Raw genomic sequence first — 18,323 nt, 5'->3', positions numbered from 1 at the left:
AAGGAATTACTTGTAATAGGAAAACACAACGGCAAAATAAAAAATGGACTCTGTTTTCAAAAGTGTCTCAACCTCAGAAAACAGCAGACGTTAGTTCAACGAGCCATTTACTGACAAAATGATGAATATCAGATAATTAAAGAGGCTGGATTCTCTGATTGCAGATGCTTAATTCATAAATAACTGTGTCTAGACCTTGTAACTCTATACATTAATGTAAGCATTAGTCTGCTGCCGTGTATATTGTTTATCCACAGCCTCGTCCTTATCCCCTGATTCTCATTAGCGATTAAAGTATACACATATGGCTGTTTCTTTGTGTTATTTTGTATCGCTTCATTAAGCAAGAGTTTTACAAAGATAAATTGATCCTGTTTTAATGGGTGTTTGTATTGAGTAGCAGTAATACGACCGTAGGTTTATAAAAAAGAGTGTTACATCAATGTCTATATTCTTTTGTAGCTTTATAGTTTTGTTGCCAAATAAACATGTCCTGTTATGATTGGTGTCCTTTTTTTTCTGTTCACGGCCCTCTTCCGATTCCTCCTCTGGCAGTTTTGGACGTCTACGTTCTCAGCACAGATGGTCAGGTGCAAGATTTTAAATTCCCACAATCCAACAAGGGGGGTATCTCCATTCAGCTTTCGGCCAATACCGTCAAACTCAACAGTCGCAATGGTAAACTCCTTAAATACATTTGCTAAAAAAGAAAGAAAAAATCTATCCCAACGTAACATAATAAGATTCCATTTGCCCTGTTCTGTTTTATCCATTTAGGAGTTGCCAAGCTGGTGTTTGTTCTCTACAAGAACCTTGGTCAATTCCTCAGTACAGAAAACTCCACGATTAAGATGGCCAATGACGCTTACGGACGCAACGTGTCTGTCAACTCTGACATCATCGCTGCTTCAATCAACAAAGAATCTAGCCGAGTCTTCATCAACGACCCGGTGGTTTTTACCCTGGAGCACATAGATGTGAGTGGAGTAGAGGGTATACACCTCCGCCCCCCTGCAAAATTTAAATACACATCTAGAAAGTAGATTCACAGCAGACAGAAAGATGCATTCCGATTCAATGTGTCTGACTAGGTCAGTCTCTAGTTTATTTGAGTCATCGAACATCAAATTAAAGCACTCTTTGGAACCTAAGTGAATTCTTAATGAAAACTAATTCTTTAATCAACATTGGGATATAAATGATAGCCATTTTCTTTTATTGTGGGGGGAAATTAACTCCAAGATTAGCTGTACAATCTGGGATGAAATTACCGGAGCCCCAATTATCTCTCTTCTTTTAAAGTTGTCACTGAGTTCCCAGAGGGCCAAGCAGGCCTCAATTTTTTATCAGAAAAATTGTGCAATTCCAAAGACGTGGCGTCAAACAATTATGCGTCACTGTTATTAAAGCCTCATATATCCAAGAATTCTCAGCTTGATTTGGTAAGCATGTGCTAAATGAGATGCAACATATGAATTGCTTCATAAGAGCTGTGAAGTGAGAAATCCTCATCCGTATCAGTGCGGAAAAATACTTTGTACGAGCAGGGGGTAAATGGCCTTTGTGTTGTTCATCTACTTCAATTTCAGTCAGTCAATTATTGGGACACTTTAGCATATATCTTGTTATCTTGCAGATGGAGCACTACTTCAACTCCAATTGCTCCTTCTGGAATTATTCCGAGAGGAGTATGATGGGCCACTGGTCCACGCAAGGCTGCAAGCTGCTGGAGTCCAATAAAACACACACGTCCTGCTCCTGCAGCCACCTAACTAACTTCGCCATCCTCATGGCCCACCGAAAAATCCCGGTATGGATTTTTTTATGTTCTGTGATATTCAATATATTTCAAATTGTTCCTCAAATAAAAATGTCCATTCTCAGAATGGACCTTGTTGATTTTCTTAAATAATTAATTAAAAAAAAGAGAAAAATAGACACAATTCAAATAAAGGATGTTTTTCCACAGACAACCAACTGATGTGAATGTACTGTATATATATGATATATGGCGGAAAACACTCAGGTGACTTGAAGTTCCGCTCTGAGACCCCCAATTTTACCAATTTTCAAAATTGTCCTATATGCATGTGTGATACTTCATTTGGAAGCTTAAAATTTCTATTTTCTGGGGGAAGAAAAATTTTGAACAGGAGGGCATTTTTAAACAAAATTTTATTTAAACAGCAAAACCCTAACTGGAGGTGAGAGCACGTGAGAGCAGAATTAAAGATGCCATGATTTTAACGAGATATCACGTACTTACCTTGTTTCGATCCAAAAACTCCATGTAGCATGTATCATGTCAAGACACAGATGTGACTGACCGCAGCCGGATTTGGGAGGGATTTTATGGGTGAAACATGGTAATATAACAAGGGTCGTGATGCAGAAATCGCAGAAATCAAGGAGTAGTTGAGATGTTCTTTTCATACATTTAGCTTTTTAAACTTTTTTTTATTCCTTCAATTTTTCTTTGTTTGGATCGATTATTTCTCATCTAACATATTGGGGAAAATGCGACAGTAAAAAAATACACAATTAATCGATAGTTATGAGGTACACATCTGTGACTTTTTTACAGACGACATTTTTTCATTGTGGTGTAATTTGTTTAAAAGTTTAAAATCTGCGAGTGAATAATTTTTAAAGTCGTTTTTTAAACGAAATATTAGACATCAATTAATGATTCTGGGCTAAAAATGACATTTTGATCAATAAATATAATTACTTACCTTCTTTTTATGGCTGGGTTGAAACAAAAGCGGTTACGCGACGTCTTTAAACGGGGGTTTCCAGGGTAAAAGGGGCAAATTAAAAATAGTTCAGGGGCGTAATGCACCATGAATCTGCTATGGCAGCATATAGACATATTGTTCCATTAAACACAACAGTTCTTTTGGCTTAAAATACAGCAGTTCACTTTAAAAGAGGAATGCAAGAGCAGAAACTGCTTTTTCAGCCTTGTCTGTGTTTTCCGCCATATACATTTATTATACACCCACATATCTGGTCACCGATGGAGCTGTAGTACATTCACCTGTCTTCAGTACAGGAAGCTTGGGTTCAGTTTTCGGGTAATGCCAATGCTCAACTGACGGCTCGAGCTCAACTCTTGCCACGAGATAAAAAAACACAACAACATACCTGACTTCTGCCGACAGCTGCTACAAAGTACATCCACATAATGTTACGGTAGATATCATTTATATAGGACTAGATGCAATATAGATTCAGTAGCGTTAGCAGCACATCTACAGAAAGCTAGATGGTGGCGTTAGTAAACGGCCGCCATCTTAAAGCAGTACACTTCCCTGCAAGGCTGTTGTAGCGAACCTTCCAAGCGAACCTAATCAACTTTTTATCTAAAATACTCCTAAATCGTTAAAATATTGACTTGAATCTATCTTTAAAATAGTTTTAAAACTTTCAAATGTCGAAAGTAGACAAAAGGGAAATTATGGAATAACGGGAGCAATTTTAACAACTTTAACGGTTGATTCACAACATAAAGTAATTGAATGTAGTTTAAAGCTGCTGATACAGAATGGGGACTGGAGTTTTTTATTTACTGTTATGTTTGCATATTTGTTTACTGTTATATGTTAACTTGATACTGAAATAGTAATTTGGTTTAGCCTGAGAGTATGTTTGAACAATTTTGGAACTAATTTACAAAACCTTTAAAAAAAAAAAAAAAAAAAGAGGAGGGGGGTGCATCAATAATCGTTTCATAATCGAATCGGAGCCTCTGAATCGTAATCGTAATTGAATCGTTAGGTGCCCAAAGATTCCCAGCTCTAGCTTCAATAGGTTTCAAAATTGAAAATGAATGGTTAGAAAACATTAAAACTATTTATTTGTAATTATATGCATTGCAGTTTATTTTTAGCTCAAGTCAAAAAAGCAACATTCTGTAATGTCAGTGATGATATTAATGTTTTCGGAACAAGGGTCCCATTAATATGTCAGGTTGTCACATATAGAGACATCTTAACTCGAACATCTTATCTAAAGATACTGTATATTTTTTAGTGCTATATAAGTGCTATTGGTCCGTGTCAAGATTTGAAAGAAGCTGGTTTGAATGATTATGTGTGACGCTGCTTCAACCCATTTCTCTGAATTTAAAAAAATGACCAAAAGGAAAATACAGTCTCGTTCATCATTTTGTCTACAATTTTTTGCTTGTTTGTTTGTTTGTTTGTTTGTTTTTAGTCGCGTAAACAGTACCTTATTGTACCTGACAGTATTTTTTTTTTGTTTACTTTATTTTATTAATATGATTGTTCTGCCCTTTGGCGAAATGTGTATTTGATTATAATGTTGACTTCTATTTTGTGATGCATGCTTTCATTTTGGCACAGGAAGTGTAGAGCCGGTAGTACTTCGGCATGCGAGTAGGAGAACATGTACTCACAGAGAACGTATTTGCGCACACGAAGAAGAGTGCACGCGTACAGAAAAGGAAGAGTGTATTTATTCCCACGAAGAAGTCACGCAGCCGAGTAAGGGAGAGAGGGGAAAGATAACAGCTTAGCTCGCTGTCTAGCTAGGACTTGGACAACGTCTTGGCGAAGACAGTATAATGACGTATAATACATGTTTTTGGATAGTTATTTTGAGATTTGATTTAGGGGGTATTTAGGGCTACATAAAGGGTTAATTCCAATTTACGCAGAAATTTGGGTTACGTCGCCAGTGTAGGAACGGAATTCGTTCATAAACCTTGGACTACCGGTTCATAATAGGAGTGAGAACCTCTTTGTACCTCACGGTACGATACGATTTGCGATACAAAGCTCACGATTACGATGTGGCGATACAACGATTATCGATACATTGGTATGGAAATCATTCTAGGATATTCTACAAACAACTAATAAACAGAAAAACAAGCTTCTGCTGTGAATTGGAATGAGTTTATCACTAGTAGACGTCCAATCCGTTTGAAGTGGGAGGGATGGCAGCGAATGAACGAATGTTCATTCGCTGCCACCCTCCCAGATTGAACGTCTATGGCCATCAGTGGCATCCAATGCCAGGCAATGGGGTAATTTTGGGGCATTTAAGATCATTTACTTGTTGTTTTTTAGTTACTTCCTGTAGATTTTGGAGTATTTTATGGGTCACTTCCTGGAAGTGACCTAGGAATCACCTAAATGTATAGGCAGTGACTCAAAGTCAACAGGAAATGACCTGTAAATGTCCTAAAATGAACAGTAGGTGACCTGTAAATGCCCCTAAAATTGGACCGGATGACTGTGAATGCTCTGGTTTTGAATGGACGAACGTTCCCAGTCTAAAATGGATTGGGCATCGAGCACTGTCAATGGCAGCCTTAGCGAACTGAGACACTATTATGGTGGAAGATTTTAGTAGCAATTTGTTGGCTCCTTTTTTTTTAAATGTATTTATTTGTTTTTTATTTTTATTTTTTTGGGACAACTTTTGACACATTTTTACAACGATATCTCGATTCTTGGCAGCAGCATATCAATAGCCGATACAAACTATCACGATATATCACCATTTCGATATTTTGTCACACCCCTAGTACATAATCTGTATGTTTTCATAGTTGAACAAATTAGATCATGTTTTCAAACATGAGGATTACCGTAATTTCCCGAAAATAAGGCGCACCCGTGTATAATGCGCACCCCAAATTTACTTGTAAAATCTAGGGGAAATTATTTTACCCGTTTATAACGCACACCCTAATTTTAGCACCAATAAATAGAAGAATACAAGAAAACAGAGCTCGTGTACAGATACAGAAATGTCATTTTACTGACTGGTGAAGCACAGCACAAGCATAGCACATTGGTAGTCCAAAACATTACCATAAACTGACAATATTTACAGTAATAATATGATTTGACAACTTCTCCAACTTACCAGAATCTCGGAGAAAACAAAACAGATGTGACTTTTCTTTTAAAGGCTGCTGTATAACTTGCTCGTTTCATCATGATGAATAAATATTTCTTCCATGGATTGATACGGTAAAATGAAAGTGAGAACGTAAGTCGTATATCCATGAGAACGCATTGCTGTCAACAAGACAGTAACAGTAGGAACTATTGTTATTTGGGTTTGAGTTTCCCGTGGGACAGATATAGTTGACGGACACACACAGGATGTCTGTGTTGTTATGTTTGTTATGGTCCGAGTTGCGGAGCTGCAATAAACATTGACTCAAATGAGTTCAAGAAACTAAATTCTGTGCTTTATGAAGAGTGAAAAAAGCAGAATTTAACACGGACGAAATCATTCGGCCGATCAGAGTGAAGTATTACCGAAACAAAATGGTGACGTCACGTACCGTAATGGTCGGCAACGGGTCGCCGCATACGTTTCTTCAACATAACATGGCCGTGTCTTTAAAAAAAAATCGGTTTATGTATATATGTAATATATATATATTTCTGTCTCCAGCCATGTACCCGTTTATAATGCGCACCATGATTTTACAAGTAGATTTTGGGGGGGGAAAGTGTGCGTTATATTCGGGAAATTACGGTAATGTGCTTTGTCAAACTAAAAAGCCTAATAGTCTTTTATTCAATTGTTCAAATAGTATTAGTGTTTTTTAAAATAAAAATCATTATCACTATTTTTTTTTAAGGAAGACAAACTCAAAATGATTAAAAGCTGTATCTTTAAAAAAAAAAAAAAAAAAAAAAAAAAAGATACACCTTTTAACAGTTATTTTAATTTTACCATAAGGTATTAAGATGCGGAGACTCTACACTCTAAATTTCTCCAGTGGCCATGGCAATGGTAGAACCTTGCATAGCAGCAGCTCTCCTACTATTATGAAAGTTCATGTATGTAAATAAATCCCCTACATTTACCATTTTCCATGCACTCTTCTTATTATTGTGTCGTTGCTTATTAGCAAGAGGCTATAATTGTTGGTCAATCAAAATGTTCCTCTTCAACCATGACAATCTTGACTGTGAATCACTTCATTGCAAATGGTACAGGATGAAAAAGGGGAGCTAGTGCTTCATCGGCTTTGTAGCATGAGAGGTCCAAAAGTTTAAACACTTGAATATAAATTGCTGAGCCAGCAGATATATAAATACTTTCAAGAGCAGAAATAGCAACACTGTCCATTAGCTGCTTTTAGTGTAAAAGTGGCCTGCGATTACTGTATTGTGAACATTAAAACGGCAGGCTGGCTTTTGTTTGATACAGAGGCAGACAAATTTGATGAAAGTAACACTGGAAATATAAAACCTCATATATAAATGTGTTGCTTTTATCAAAACATCAAATGTTGGTGTCATTAATTGCAAGTCACAAATATGTTTTTAATTTGATGTTTTTTCTCCCAGGTCAACAGATCACATGAGCTGCTGTTGACTATCATCACCCGCGTGGGCATCGTTGTGTCGCTCATCTGCCTAAGCATGAGCATCTTCACATTTTGCTTCTTCAGAGGCCTGCAGAGCGATCGCAACACCATTCACAAAAACCTCTGCATTAATCTCTTCCTCGCAGAGTTAATATTCCTAATTGGTATCGATATGACAGAGCCCAGGGTAAGGATGAGGGTGTGCACCCTAATGATTTACTTTGCATTTGTTCGCTTCCATGTTATCGCCTCACGACTCCCCAAAACAAGGCAAAAGAATCTTCAGAGTTAAATGGATGCGACTTTAAGTGTTGTTTGTTCCAAAGCCTCTCAGCTTGTCCCTGACATGACATGAGTAAGACAGCACCATTAATATTGTAGAAAACTAACAAGCTGTGCCCACCGCTTGACGTTCTTTTTTTCCTCTTTTAAAGCCAAAGTCGCCATGGTTTCACTTGCTTTGTTTCATGTTTAGTTTTCTCACCTACTACAGCATTTTATGATATGTTTCTGAGTAATAAAAAAATGTGCCCCCCACCCCCCCCAATTAAATCTCACCTTTGGACTAATTTCAGCTTCATTAGAAGAGTTTTTTTCTGCTGATGAAAAGCCATTATATATTCACATCATCTTCACTGTTTGGTCATGTGATGTGTACTCTAATTTAAAAGAGAGTATATGCTTTTTTGATCAATTGCATATGTCTTTAATATGGATATTTGTTCTCACGCAGATTGGCTGTGCAATCATTGCGGGGATCCTACATTTCTTCTTCTTGGCTTCGTTCTCCTGGATGTGTTTAGAGGGAGTACAGCTATACCTCATGCTCGTGGAAGTCTTTGAAAGTGAATACTCACGGAAAAAGTACTACTATGTGTCTGGGTACCTCTTTCCCGCCATCATAGTGGGCGTGTCGGCAGTAATCGACTACAGAAGCTATGGGACAGAAAAAGCGTAAGGAAATCATTTGGGCTTATTTTATTGGCAGAAAAGATTAAATCTCAGTTTCTACTTACACCATATGCAAATTCCCCATTGGCAGCATCAAACTACCTGAGCTACTGTCGACAAGGATGTGCAGCTGTTCAATTTTTCATGTCATTTGAAAGGGTCTGACAGACTCAGCACTTTGGTTTGAAAGGGGAGGGGGTTTAGTGTGGCTACATTAATGCCTTTCTGCTAAAAGACCCTCATGTGACCTCTTGTTTGTAAATGCCCTGTGCAAAAAAAACAAAACAAAAAAAAAAGCATTTTATATAGATTAATGACTGCATCGCTGCCGAGACTATGAAGTGGGGCTTCTTAATGTATTTCCTTTACTCTGTACAATCTCTAAATGGGCTTTTGAGCGTAGATATTGATGAAAAATAATTTTACATCCTAAAGATGAGTAGCAGGCAGTCAATTCTGGAGATGGGCATAATATTCAATTATTTGAGTGGAAGCATTGGAAAACTGTTGTCCATTGACCAAAAATGCCTTTAAACAATGGAGTACACTTATTGACTTCAAACAGCAGAGGTGATTTAGTCTAACTGAAGAACATCATTACATAACTTCAGAGATTAGTTTCACCCTCAAATAATACTATTTTCATAAATATGAGTCACATTAATTGATAGAAATGTAATCAAATACCCATTACTAGGCAATTCGTTACATGTTGCTCTTCTCCAAACTGAAGTGTGTATTTTGTGTCTTTTTTCTCTCTCAGGTGTTGGCTAAGTGTGGATAATCATTTCATCTGGAGTTTCATAGGACCTGTCACCTTTATCATCATGGTAAGCTTTAAGTTGTATTTTCTCTGAAGAGTGAGGCTGACAGAGTGAGTGGGCGAGATGAAGGAGATGCAGGGAAGAGATTAAGGTGGAAGTGAGGGAAAATAATCAGCTGGATTTTCTAAGCTCCAAACCTCCTTGTGCCTTAGACATTTTTTGGAGTCATCGTACAATAATCTCTCAGCAGCTGACACAGATCAGGGTCTGTTAGTTTGTCTGTGCCTTTACATAGTGGAAAGGGAAGGCTACAGATGTGAGCTTTTGTTTTACAGTGAAGCGCTATGATGCGTTCATTCAAGTAAAAGGGCACGTTAAGATTTTATAGCTACTCTGCTCTTGCTCTTCACCCGCCTTCTTTTGTGTTGTGTATCAACCGTATATAGCAAATGACAGCATCAGTGAGAGCATAGCTTTGTTTGGTCAAGGGCTGTTTAAGGTGAAGGACATATAGCATATGCCCCATTGAGCCAAACAATTATTTACTGGTCATGACATTATTATCTCACACTCCAGGCCAGAGTGTGCGTTACCACCTCTGTGTGAGGGCAGCAAAAAGGGGGAAAAAATACTTTCAACCCTATTTAGTTGACCATGATTTAGCTTACCCTCATGCACCCTCACAGAAACAAGGAAGCTCTGCAAACGTCTGTCTTCTGTGCCTGGCAGATGGGTTACATTTGGTCAGCGCTGTGTTCATTATCTAGCACCATGGTTGGTGCTGTATCTACAGATGCAGTGACCTCTTGTTGAACATTAAACCGACAGTGAAAATGTGCTGCAGCGAGAGAATGAAAAGTGGCATCCATGTCAAATACTAGCACGTCTCTGGTAGACTCAAGGTGTTTTGAAAGCAGAGATATTTTACAGCTTTTTGCCTAATGTGGAGCAGATTAACATATTTATCTGAAGTGCATTCCTTATATATATGAAAGTGGTCAAATTAAAATTACTGACTCAAAATTTCTGTTGGTTGGAAAGTATCTTATGTGATACATGTCCAAATACTAGTTTTTAGGAGAACTCAAATAAGAATGAATGCAAAGTGTGGCAAATAAAACACTGAACAATGCTCATTAGGCCTGCGAAATAAATCGTTTGAACATAGCCATCGCAATGTGCGCATGCGCAATAGTCCCATCACAGGACGTCGATTGTTTTGGTTTCAATGTAAACATTTGTTTTTCTTCATAAAAGCAGAAATTGTGCAGAGATATGGCTTTCTGAATCCATTTTATACGCAGTGATCCCTCGTTTTTTGCGGTTAATGGGGACCAGAACCCGCCGCGATAAGTGAAAAACCGCAAAGTAGATGTTTTTTTTTTTTTTTTTTTCAATTTATTTATTCAAGTCTGTCATTGGAAAGAGATACATATGTTTTTTTCACCTTTTTCCCCAAAAGCTAAAAAAGCTTTTATATATCTATATACTGTGTATATATATCAGTGCTTCTCAATTATTTTCTGCGACCCCCCCCAAGCAAGACGTAAATGTTTCGCGCCCCCCCAAACTCTCTGCCGCCACTGTAAATAGTATTATTTGTCTATAAAATTACTATCATAAATACGCATCTGCCTAATATTGTCCCTTTTTTCTAATAAAGAAAAAAAGTAACATCGATCAACTTATAATAAAGTATAACTTTATTAACATTGTTTTGTTTGTAACAGAGAAGACTTGACGTGCATCAATTTGCCTGAATTAAAAAAAAGTCACATTCAAACTGTAAAAATACACTCAAGGTACATTTTTGACCATTTGATACTGAAAAATAAAATGTAATAAAATAAGTAAACAATAACAAATTCAAATTGATTAGAAACATTCACTCATGAGGACAATATGCCAAAAAATTTGACCGAAAAACAAAAATGAATAAAGGAAAAAAAGAGTGTCCTTGGACAGAAGGACAGTTTTTATTTTTGCTGCTCACACTCAGTATTACCTCCTTTGCAATGGTGTGGAGTCATTTTGCAATGAGTATGCTAACAATGCTCACTGGTTTACTGATATAACACTGACAAAGCAGGACGATTGTTGGCAATATTCGGCACGTTTTCGCTGAAAAACAATCAAGCGGCTTATCAATGAGATTGGGGTCGAATGTCTTTAAGTGGCGTCTTAACTGATTTGGCTTCTGGCGGTCCGCTATAATTATTTTTAGACACAGTAAACAGTCTTTCCTCATCACCCACAGTATTAAAAGTCCAAGCTAAAAGGCAAACGGCACGAACAAAGCGCATTCTCGGCGGCCGAGGTAGAACCGTAGGTGAGGGCGGTCGTCGTGACGATCCAAAGCCGAAAATGGCACTTATCGGGCGGCGGCGTGAGAACCGGACAAGACAGTGGGTCGCTGCGTGAGTGAGTCCGGTCGGAAAACGGCTTTCGAAAACGGCGGCGGCACACTACTCTTCATATTTGTTTTCTGTGTGATGAGTGCTCTTCCTTAGTTCAAAAATACTGCACGCACTCTGAAAATGAGAGCGCCACTGCCACCCACTGAGTGGATGCGCAAGTACACTTTATTCCAGTACGGCAGAAAAAAAAAAAAAAAGCATGTTCCCCGAGGTCACATGCGCCCCCCCGGCATCGCTCTGCGCCCCCCCAGGGGGGCGCGCCCCACCATTTGAGAAATACTGATATATATATATATATATATATATATATATATTTTAATAAATGTTTTTAGGCACTTTAAATGTAATAATTATGATAAGTTTTAAACATGTTACTATTCCACAGAATTATTTTTAAACAAGAAAAAAAGTAGACGCCCAATCCATTTAAAACTTACACACAATGAGTTGCCACAGCAACTGTTTAACAAGTTAAACGATGATTGACGCATGAGTCGCTTTGAAGGTCAAGTCTGTGGCAAGATCACAGCTTAACCGTATGTCAATCATTATTTACTTTAATAAGCAACTCCAGCTCACTCTCTTACAAACAAAGAACAGGAAGAGAGAGGAAGGAAGCGAGCAAGCGTGAGACAGCGCTATCAGATACGGCAGGGATGAACAAACTATTCCGCAAAGGGCCGCTCTGGGTTCGGGTTTCTGTTCCAACCCATCAAAAGGAAACCTTTTCACCAATCTGGTGTCTTGCAAGTGCAATCAGTTGATCGCAGTCAGGTGTTTTTTGTTTCACCAGAAGCCTCATTGGTTATAGTGTCTGTGCTGGATCAGTTGGAAAAAAGACCAGGACCCACTACGACCCTTGAGGACCGATTTACCCACCCCTGGGCTAGGGACAGCTCATCTGTATTTATTCATTTATTTATTTATTTATTATTTTTGTTGATTGAAAAAAAATCTGCGATGGACTGAAGGCGCCAAGTTTGAAGCGCTAAGTAGCGGGGATCCCTGTACACCAATCTTCATCATTCACAGATGAACCACTTTCACCTGAATTAAACGATATTGTATGAATCCTAGAGATGTGCCGATTGCATATCTTTGCACTCGAGTCCAGGTCACCTGATTTTGAGAATCTGCTGGGACTGAGTCCCGGTCCGATACTGAAAAAAAGTTGTTGTTTTTGCTTTGGTGCTCAGGCTGCCGAGAACATCATCTTACTTACACAATGAATGAGTTGCCACAGCACACTTCAGACTGTATACCAAGCTTAACGATGATTCGCACATTTGTGCCTTTGACCGTAGAGCTACCGAGAAGTCTCTGCCAGATCAAAGTTACAAACCTGTCAATCATCGTTACCTTGAAGTACCAAATGCCAGCTGCACTAGTGACCAAAACAAAAAAAAAAACAGTTTGGTCGCACTGTTTTTCAGAAGGGAGGGTGAGAGGCTGTTCTAGCATGAAGCAGAAAAATACTTTTTTTTTTTAAACTAAAAACCTGATCCTTTTTACCTGATTCCAATCCTCTGAAAAATGGCGTGATCGGATCGGCGCGATCGGATCAGGAAATTTCGAATGAATACAGTGTGGTCAAAGTGAGTCAACCAAAGTATTCCCAAACAGAGCTATTCAAGTCTGGTGAAAATTATTCTAGTTTTAATATCGCATTATATATCACAAACCCCCCAAAAATCGCAATGTCACTTTTTTATAATATCGCTCAGCCCTAATGCACATTAAAGTGTGTTATGTAAGTACAGTATGTTACACATATTTCAATAACTGGCATGTTTTCCCAATGTTTTTACTCGTTTCGATTGCTCTCATTATAAAAGTGTAAGTGTACACCGGTAATTGCAAAACGGAACATCTACAAGCCTACTTGCTTCCTCTTGTTAGCATGCGCTCTGACAACCACCCATGAGCATGTTTTTCTTCTTTAAATTGGACCCTCATTGTTTTCCAATCGTACGTTGCTTCTGTAATGATTTGCATGAAAAATGTGTCTGCAGTGGAAATGTTGATCAGAATCCCGGTGGTGATGACCGTGGAGAAAGAATCATGACCCCACGAGTTGCTAATGTATTGGAGCGTAGCTAATGTGTGACAGAAATGAGGTTTTGCAGAACTCGCTCCTCTGATTCGGTGCAACAAATGACTCAAAAAGACAAAGTACTGTGGAAAGGCTGATCTCCGGGGATTATGCAGGAGCAAGGTTTGCCTTCACCACCAGTGACCTCGGGTTTCTCGACAAATTGCCTTTGTCCTTGTCAATGAAGGAGAGCAGAAGCGGCCCAAAGCAAGAGGAAAATGAGATAAAACAGTGTTTTTGTGGCTAACATCTGCATCTAAACCATGTTACATTGATTTCCAGCCCTGCTCTCCTTTCTAATCCTCTGTTCCTTTTGCTTTCTACCCACACATTATTATATCTCAATATTATGGCCCTAGCATGGCAAATGTTTTTTTTTTTTCAAATTCTATGTAATTGAAATCACTCCATAAAATAGTAAATATGGAGCTATTTGTAAGATAATTGAAAATAAGTATAATTAAGTAGAGTTTTGATGACATACGTACTCGTTAGCACCACTCTAAAGAACATAGTGATAAATTCTTCTTAAATTGGTCCGCAAAGCATTTTTAGGTTTCCTTGCTGACAGATAGTGAAAAGTGACAAGGTGTACTTGGTTTGCTACAGTCCCAACATAAGATAATTTAATATACCCATTAGTGGTCCCACAATGGTGAAAATCTCCAAACACTTAAAGGTTACAAATGCTGTGGAAATACATACAGTATTCAAGCTGTGCAAGAAGGCATACATACTTATTGTTTTCATTGAAGTGTTTAATGTCTATATCTATGGCATAGAAGGTTGAGTTGAGAATGCAACCTCCATCAGCATTCATACAGTCTCTTAAATACTTGAAAAATGCCATTGCTGCTATTCGAAGCAGCTAATAATTTAGAATTAGATAAAGCATAACAGCGTACTGCACGAATGCTATTTTTAGACTGTAACGTCACCATTGTAAACTGGAAAAGGGTCAACATAGAAGCGCGCTCGCATACAACCCATGCAATTACTGCTTGTTTTCTGCCGATAATCTTTAAAACAAGAACATGCCGAGTAAACACTGCTGCTATGGAACTTGTAGAAACAACTCTAGACATTACGACCATCCACATATGAAGGATGTTTTCTTCATACGTTTCCCGAAGCCAAAAACTCAGAGGAAGAAATGTGAACAATGGATCAACTTGTGCGGACGTCCAAAAGACCAGTTTAACGCCAGCAAGGTGAAGTCATTCACATTCATATGCAGTAAACATTTTGTTGTGGGCCATGGTCCTATACCTGACAGCACTGATCCACAGTCTGCCCCGAAAAGGTTAGCCATTTTGATAGAGTTAGGCTCTAGATCTAACAGATTTACCTTTTCTGTTGAAAAGAAGTAAGGGGGAAGTGTAAATAAATTAATAGAATTAAGGTTTATTATTAATGGAAAAATTTAAAGTGTTCGTTGTCTGTCACTGAGAAGCATTTGCGATCGCTACACAAAAATAGCAATGTAAATTACCCCCAAGAACGGTCAGAAATGTAAGGCAACCAGAGGATTTTATACATAAGAAAAACAGGTTATATGTTGATAAAGGATAGATTGTTGAAACGGGATAATGACATTGTCAGTGGCGTAAGACAAGAAAAAGGTGTCGATAAAAAAAGCTACCTCTGGATCAGGTCAGCTCAGTAAAGATCTCGTTTGTACACTATTTACATGTTTTTAGCATAAGGGACAAACGCGAGCTTGACCCGCCTAGCAACGGTTGCTAATGTCATGAATATTATTGAGCAAAGTGACGTGTCGCGTGCGATACACTATGAAAAAGGCTTATGCATCAATTTGGACATGGATCTTCAAACAATATAATCAGTAAACTAGAATACAATGTAGTAAGAATAGCAAATATATTTATGATTGAATAACACAAAACACAAATCATTTCTTTTGTCTCTTGTAGCTTAAAATGAAAATTTTCCAACAAATATATGACCTCAACTTCAAATGTGGCAAGTGATTTACAGGATTTCTTGTGAGATACATTGCAGTGGTGCACAGCCATGCATTTATGGTTTATTTTCCTTCCCACCCTTATACAAAATAGCCAGATGAAACAAAAGCTGGTGGAAGGCACTTAGATCATTGCCCTGTCTCTGTGCACCGGGGGTATTAGCTCAATGAAAGGGCTACATGGAAGTAATGAGTGTATGCTTGTGGTAGTTGGGGATAAGCCATTAGTATGCTTGAGCTCGCATGAACACAAGGCCTTTTGGATCATGACACGTCGCAAGCAGTTCTTATCATGTGGACAGCTCCATCTGCACCTTTAATATTTTATTCCCAGCAGTTCATTTGGAGTTCAGTGTGTACACACGCAGGCTACCTCTGAAAATGTGAAGGGGGAAGCTTTCTCCTGACGTCCCAGTGTGGCATGGTTGCTTCTGCATGGCTTGCAGTGATGATTCCCAGACAGAAAAGACAGAGTGAAGGATGGAGGACGAAGGAGGATCCCCCAGGGAATCATGTTGGTGGGGGGTGCGGGACATGTGCCATGCAGCTTTGTTACTTTAAAGCTCTGTGTCATTTTACTCTGTCTCATTGGATCCATGTCACCACTCCAGGCTGTGTGAAAAGGGGCTTTTCAAATGTCCTCCTTTCCGTTGACCATCCCCACCCTCGCCATCTTACTCAAACAGACAGATGATGGAAATAAGGGCAGATACCGGCGAAACAAAACATAGATTCATTGCCATTGGTGATATAAACCAAGGCACTCAATTCAGCGCCTCCACCTCCCTCATACAGCCTGTGTTATTGTGTTTCACACTATGAGTTGATTGCATGAGGAGGGGTGATGTATCGATCACGGGCAGTCTTTTCATAGGCGAACTCACACACACGCACACACAGACCAAATATGTTTAAGAATGAGTGGCCAAGGTCTGAGTGGCACCCACAAAGGTCATTTATTTCGTTCCCTCCCACTGGACAATACATGCATCTCCATTTTCTCTTGCCAGGGTTTGATATGCTGTAGAAAAACGAGCACTTCAAAGTTTTGTTTCAAAGTCTGGCTACATGTGTTGTCTTTGATAGGAACATACACACCAATTCATCTTTCTCAGATATTACTCGCCTTTTTTTTTTTTTTTCTTTAAGGCTCATCTGCTCATTTGAGAGCATGAACATGCTGGGTCGGGGTCTACTTTGTTCCAGAATAAATATTTTTTGAAGTGAATTTATTTGAAGTAGATCGGTCCATCCAGGCTTTGTGTCTCTAAATCACAGTATTGATTTTCAAGGTAGCAGGAAAAAAAACCTTTCTGAACTCTCAGCACGTCAGACTCTTTTCTTTATTTCTTTATTTATTTTTTGTTCCCAGACGGTTATGTGCCACTGATTCCCTTAAGGTTCAATATACTAAAATGCTACCCACTCCTCCTTCTTCTCATCTCTCCTATTTGTGGTCTTTTTGTTTTTTTCTCGAGCATGAAAAGTAAAAATGTACCATACTCCCTTAAGCCTTTTCCAGCTGGTTATAAAATTCAGTGTGCGCATGAAATAATGCTCTTGTTGAGTAAAACACGAATGTTTCTGATTACTACTTCTCATTTTTGTTCCCTTCTGAATTCCTCAGACTGACAAGCCTGTTCTTTTTCTTTTTTAATCCTTCTCTGATGGATTTTAATGCTTTACCCTGCTTTTATTGATATAGAATAACACTAAATTTGGCGCTAGATGACCTGTCTTCTCTGGACTAGAGCGATAGATGTTTATTGCATTAGTGTGTGGACATGTAGGATTGGCTCCCTCCTCTTTTTATTCTGAAACTTTAATATAGAATTGACAAAGGTGGATTTTTTCCCTGTGTCAGTCATTCATATATATGCTTTCCTCTGATTTGACAGCTCAATCTGATCTTCCTGGTCATCACCATGTACAAGATGGTGAAGCACTCAACCACCCTGAAACCAGACTCAAGTAGACTGGAGAATATCAAGTAAGTAAGCCTCCAGTGCAAAATAGCCACACCCTATTTTTCTGCAATATGGTACTGTTGCTATCCTTTTAAAACCTTCAGCCATATTTACTCTAGTGAAAGTGTTTTTCACTCCCTGAAATACTGATTAACCTCTTATTTCGGTCTTTCAAATCAATTCTTCAAATAAGAAAAAAAGGAATGCATTTAAGTTGGAAAACATGTACTACTACAAAACCTAGTACATTTTAAAATTACCAATTGTGGACTGTTCACTGCTGCTACTGCAAAAATGTACAGGGTGTTCCAAAATGTATGACCCCATTCTAAATGCCCATATCTCGTAAACTACTTGATGGAGCTTAATGAAACTAAATACAGTTTATGTTGAAGGTCATAAGTTTTATTGGTTAAATTTGCAAAGAAAAGTACAAATAGTTGTTGGTTCTATGACAGATTTTCATAAATGTTCAATATGAGGGCCGCCTGTGACTCTGCACACGTCGAGTCGGTATTCGAGCTAGTGCCAAACTCGCTGTAGCATGTCTTCGATAACAGTTTCCAGCCTAGCTGTAATTCTCTGTTTCAATTCTTCAATGTTACCTGGAAGAGGAGGTACGAAGACTAGTCCTTTCGCATAACCCCAGAGAGTCACTGACGCAAAATGCCTTTTCTTTTAAAGTGAACGGCATTTCTTGACCAGAAAAGCTAGAAATGCCAAACGTTAAACACAAAAACGTTTCTACACAAGCTGTGAAAATTTGAGGTCATTCCAACGAA

At 38.5% G+C, this 18,323-nt stretch overlaps 1 protein-coding gene across 30 annotated transcripts in view; it reads left to right on the top strand.

Moving 5' to 3' along the window:
* The window catches only part of adgrl2a (adhesion G protein-coupled receptor L2a), a 218,478-nt gene that overhangs the window by 172,066 nt on the left and 28,089 nt on the right, over positions 1–18,323 (top strand). For all 30 annotated transcript variants that reach the window (XM_057842113.1, XM_057842097.1, XM_057842110.1 and 27 more), the window contains 7 exons: positions 556–678; positions 778–977; positions 1,637–1,810; positions 7,347–7,553; positions 8,100–8,320; positions 9,081–9,147; positions 17,473–17,564. In XM_057842113.1, coding sequence (XP_057698096.1) covers positions 556–678; positions 778–977; positions 1,637–1,810; positions 7,347–7,553; positions 8,100–8,320; positions 9,081–9,147; positions 17,473–17,564 — 1,084 coding nt within the window. The remainder of the gene's footprint in view (positions 1–555; positions 679–777; positions 978–1,636; positions 1,811–7,346; positions 7,554–8,099; positions 8,321–9,080; positions 9,148–17,472; positions 17,565–18,323) is intronic.

This window comes from Corythoichthys intestinalis, chromosome 7, assembly GCF_030265065.1.
Source record: "Corythoichthys intestinalis isolate RoL2023-P3 chromosome 7, ASM3026506v1, whole genome shotgun sequence".
NCBI lineage: Eukaryota > Metazoa > Chordata > Actinopteri > Syngnathiformes > Syngnathidae > Corythoichthys > Corythoichthys intestinalis.
The sequence above is the reverse complement of the archived record's forward strand: the minus strand, read 5'-3'. Positions and strand labels throughout refer to the sequence as shown.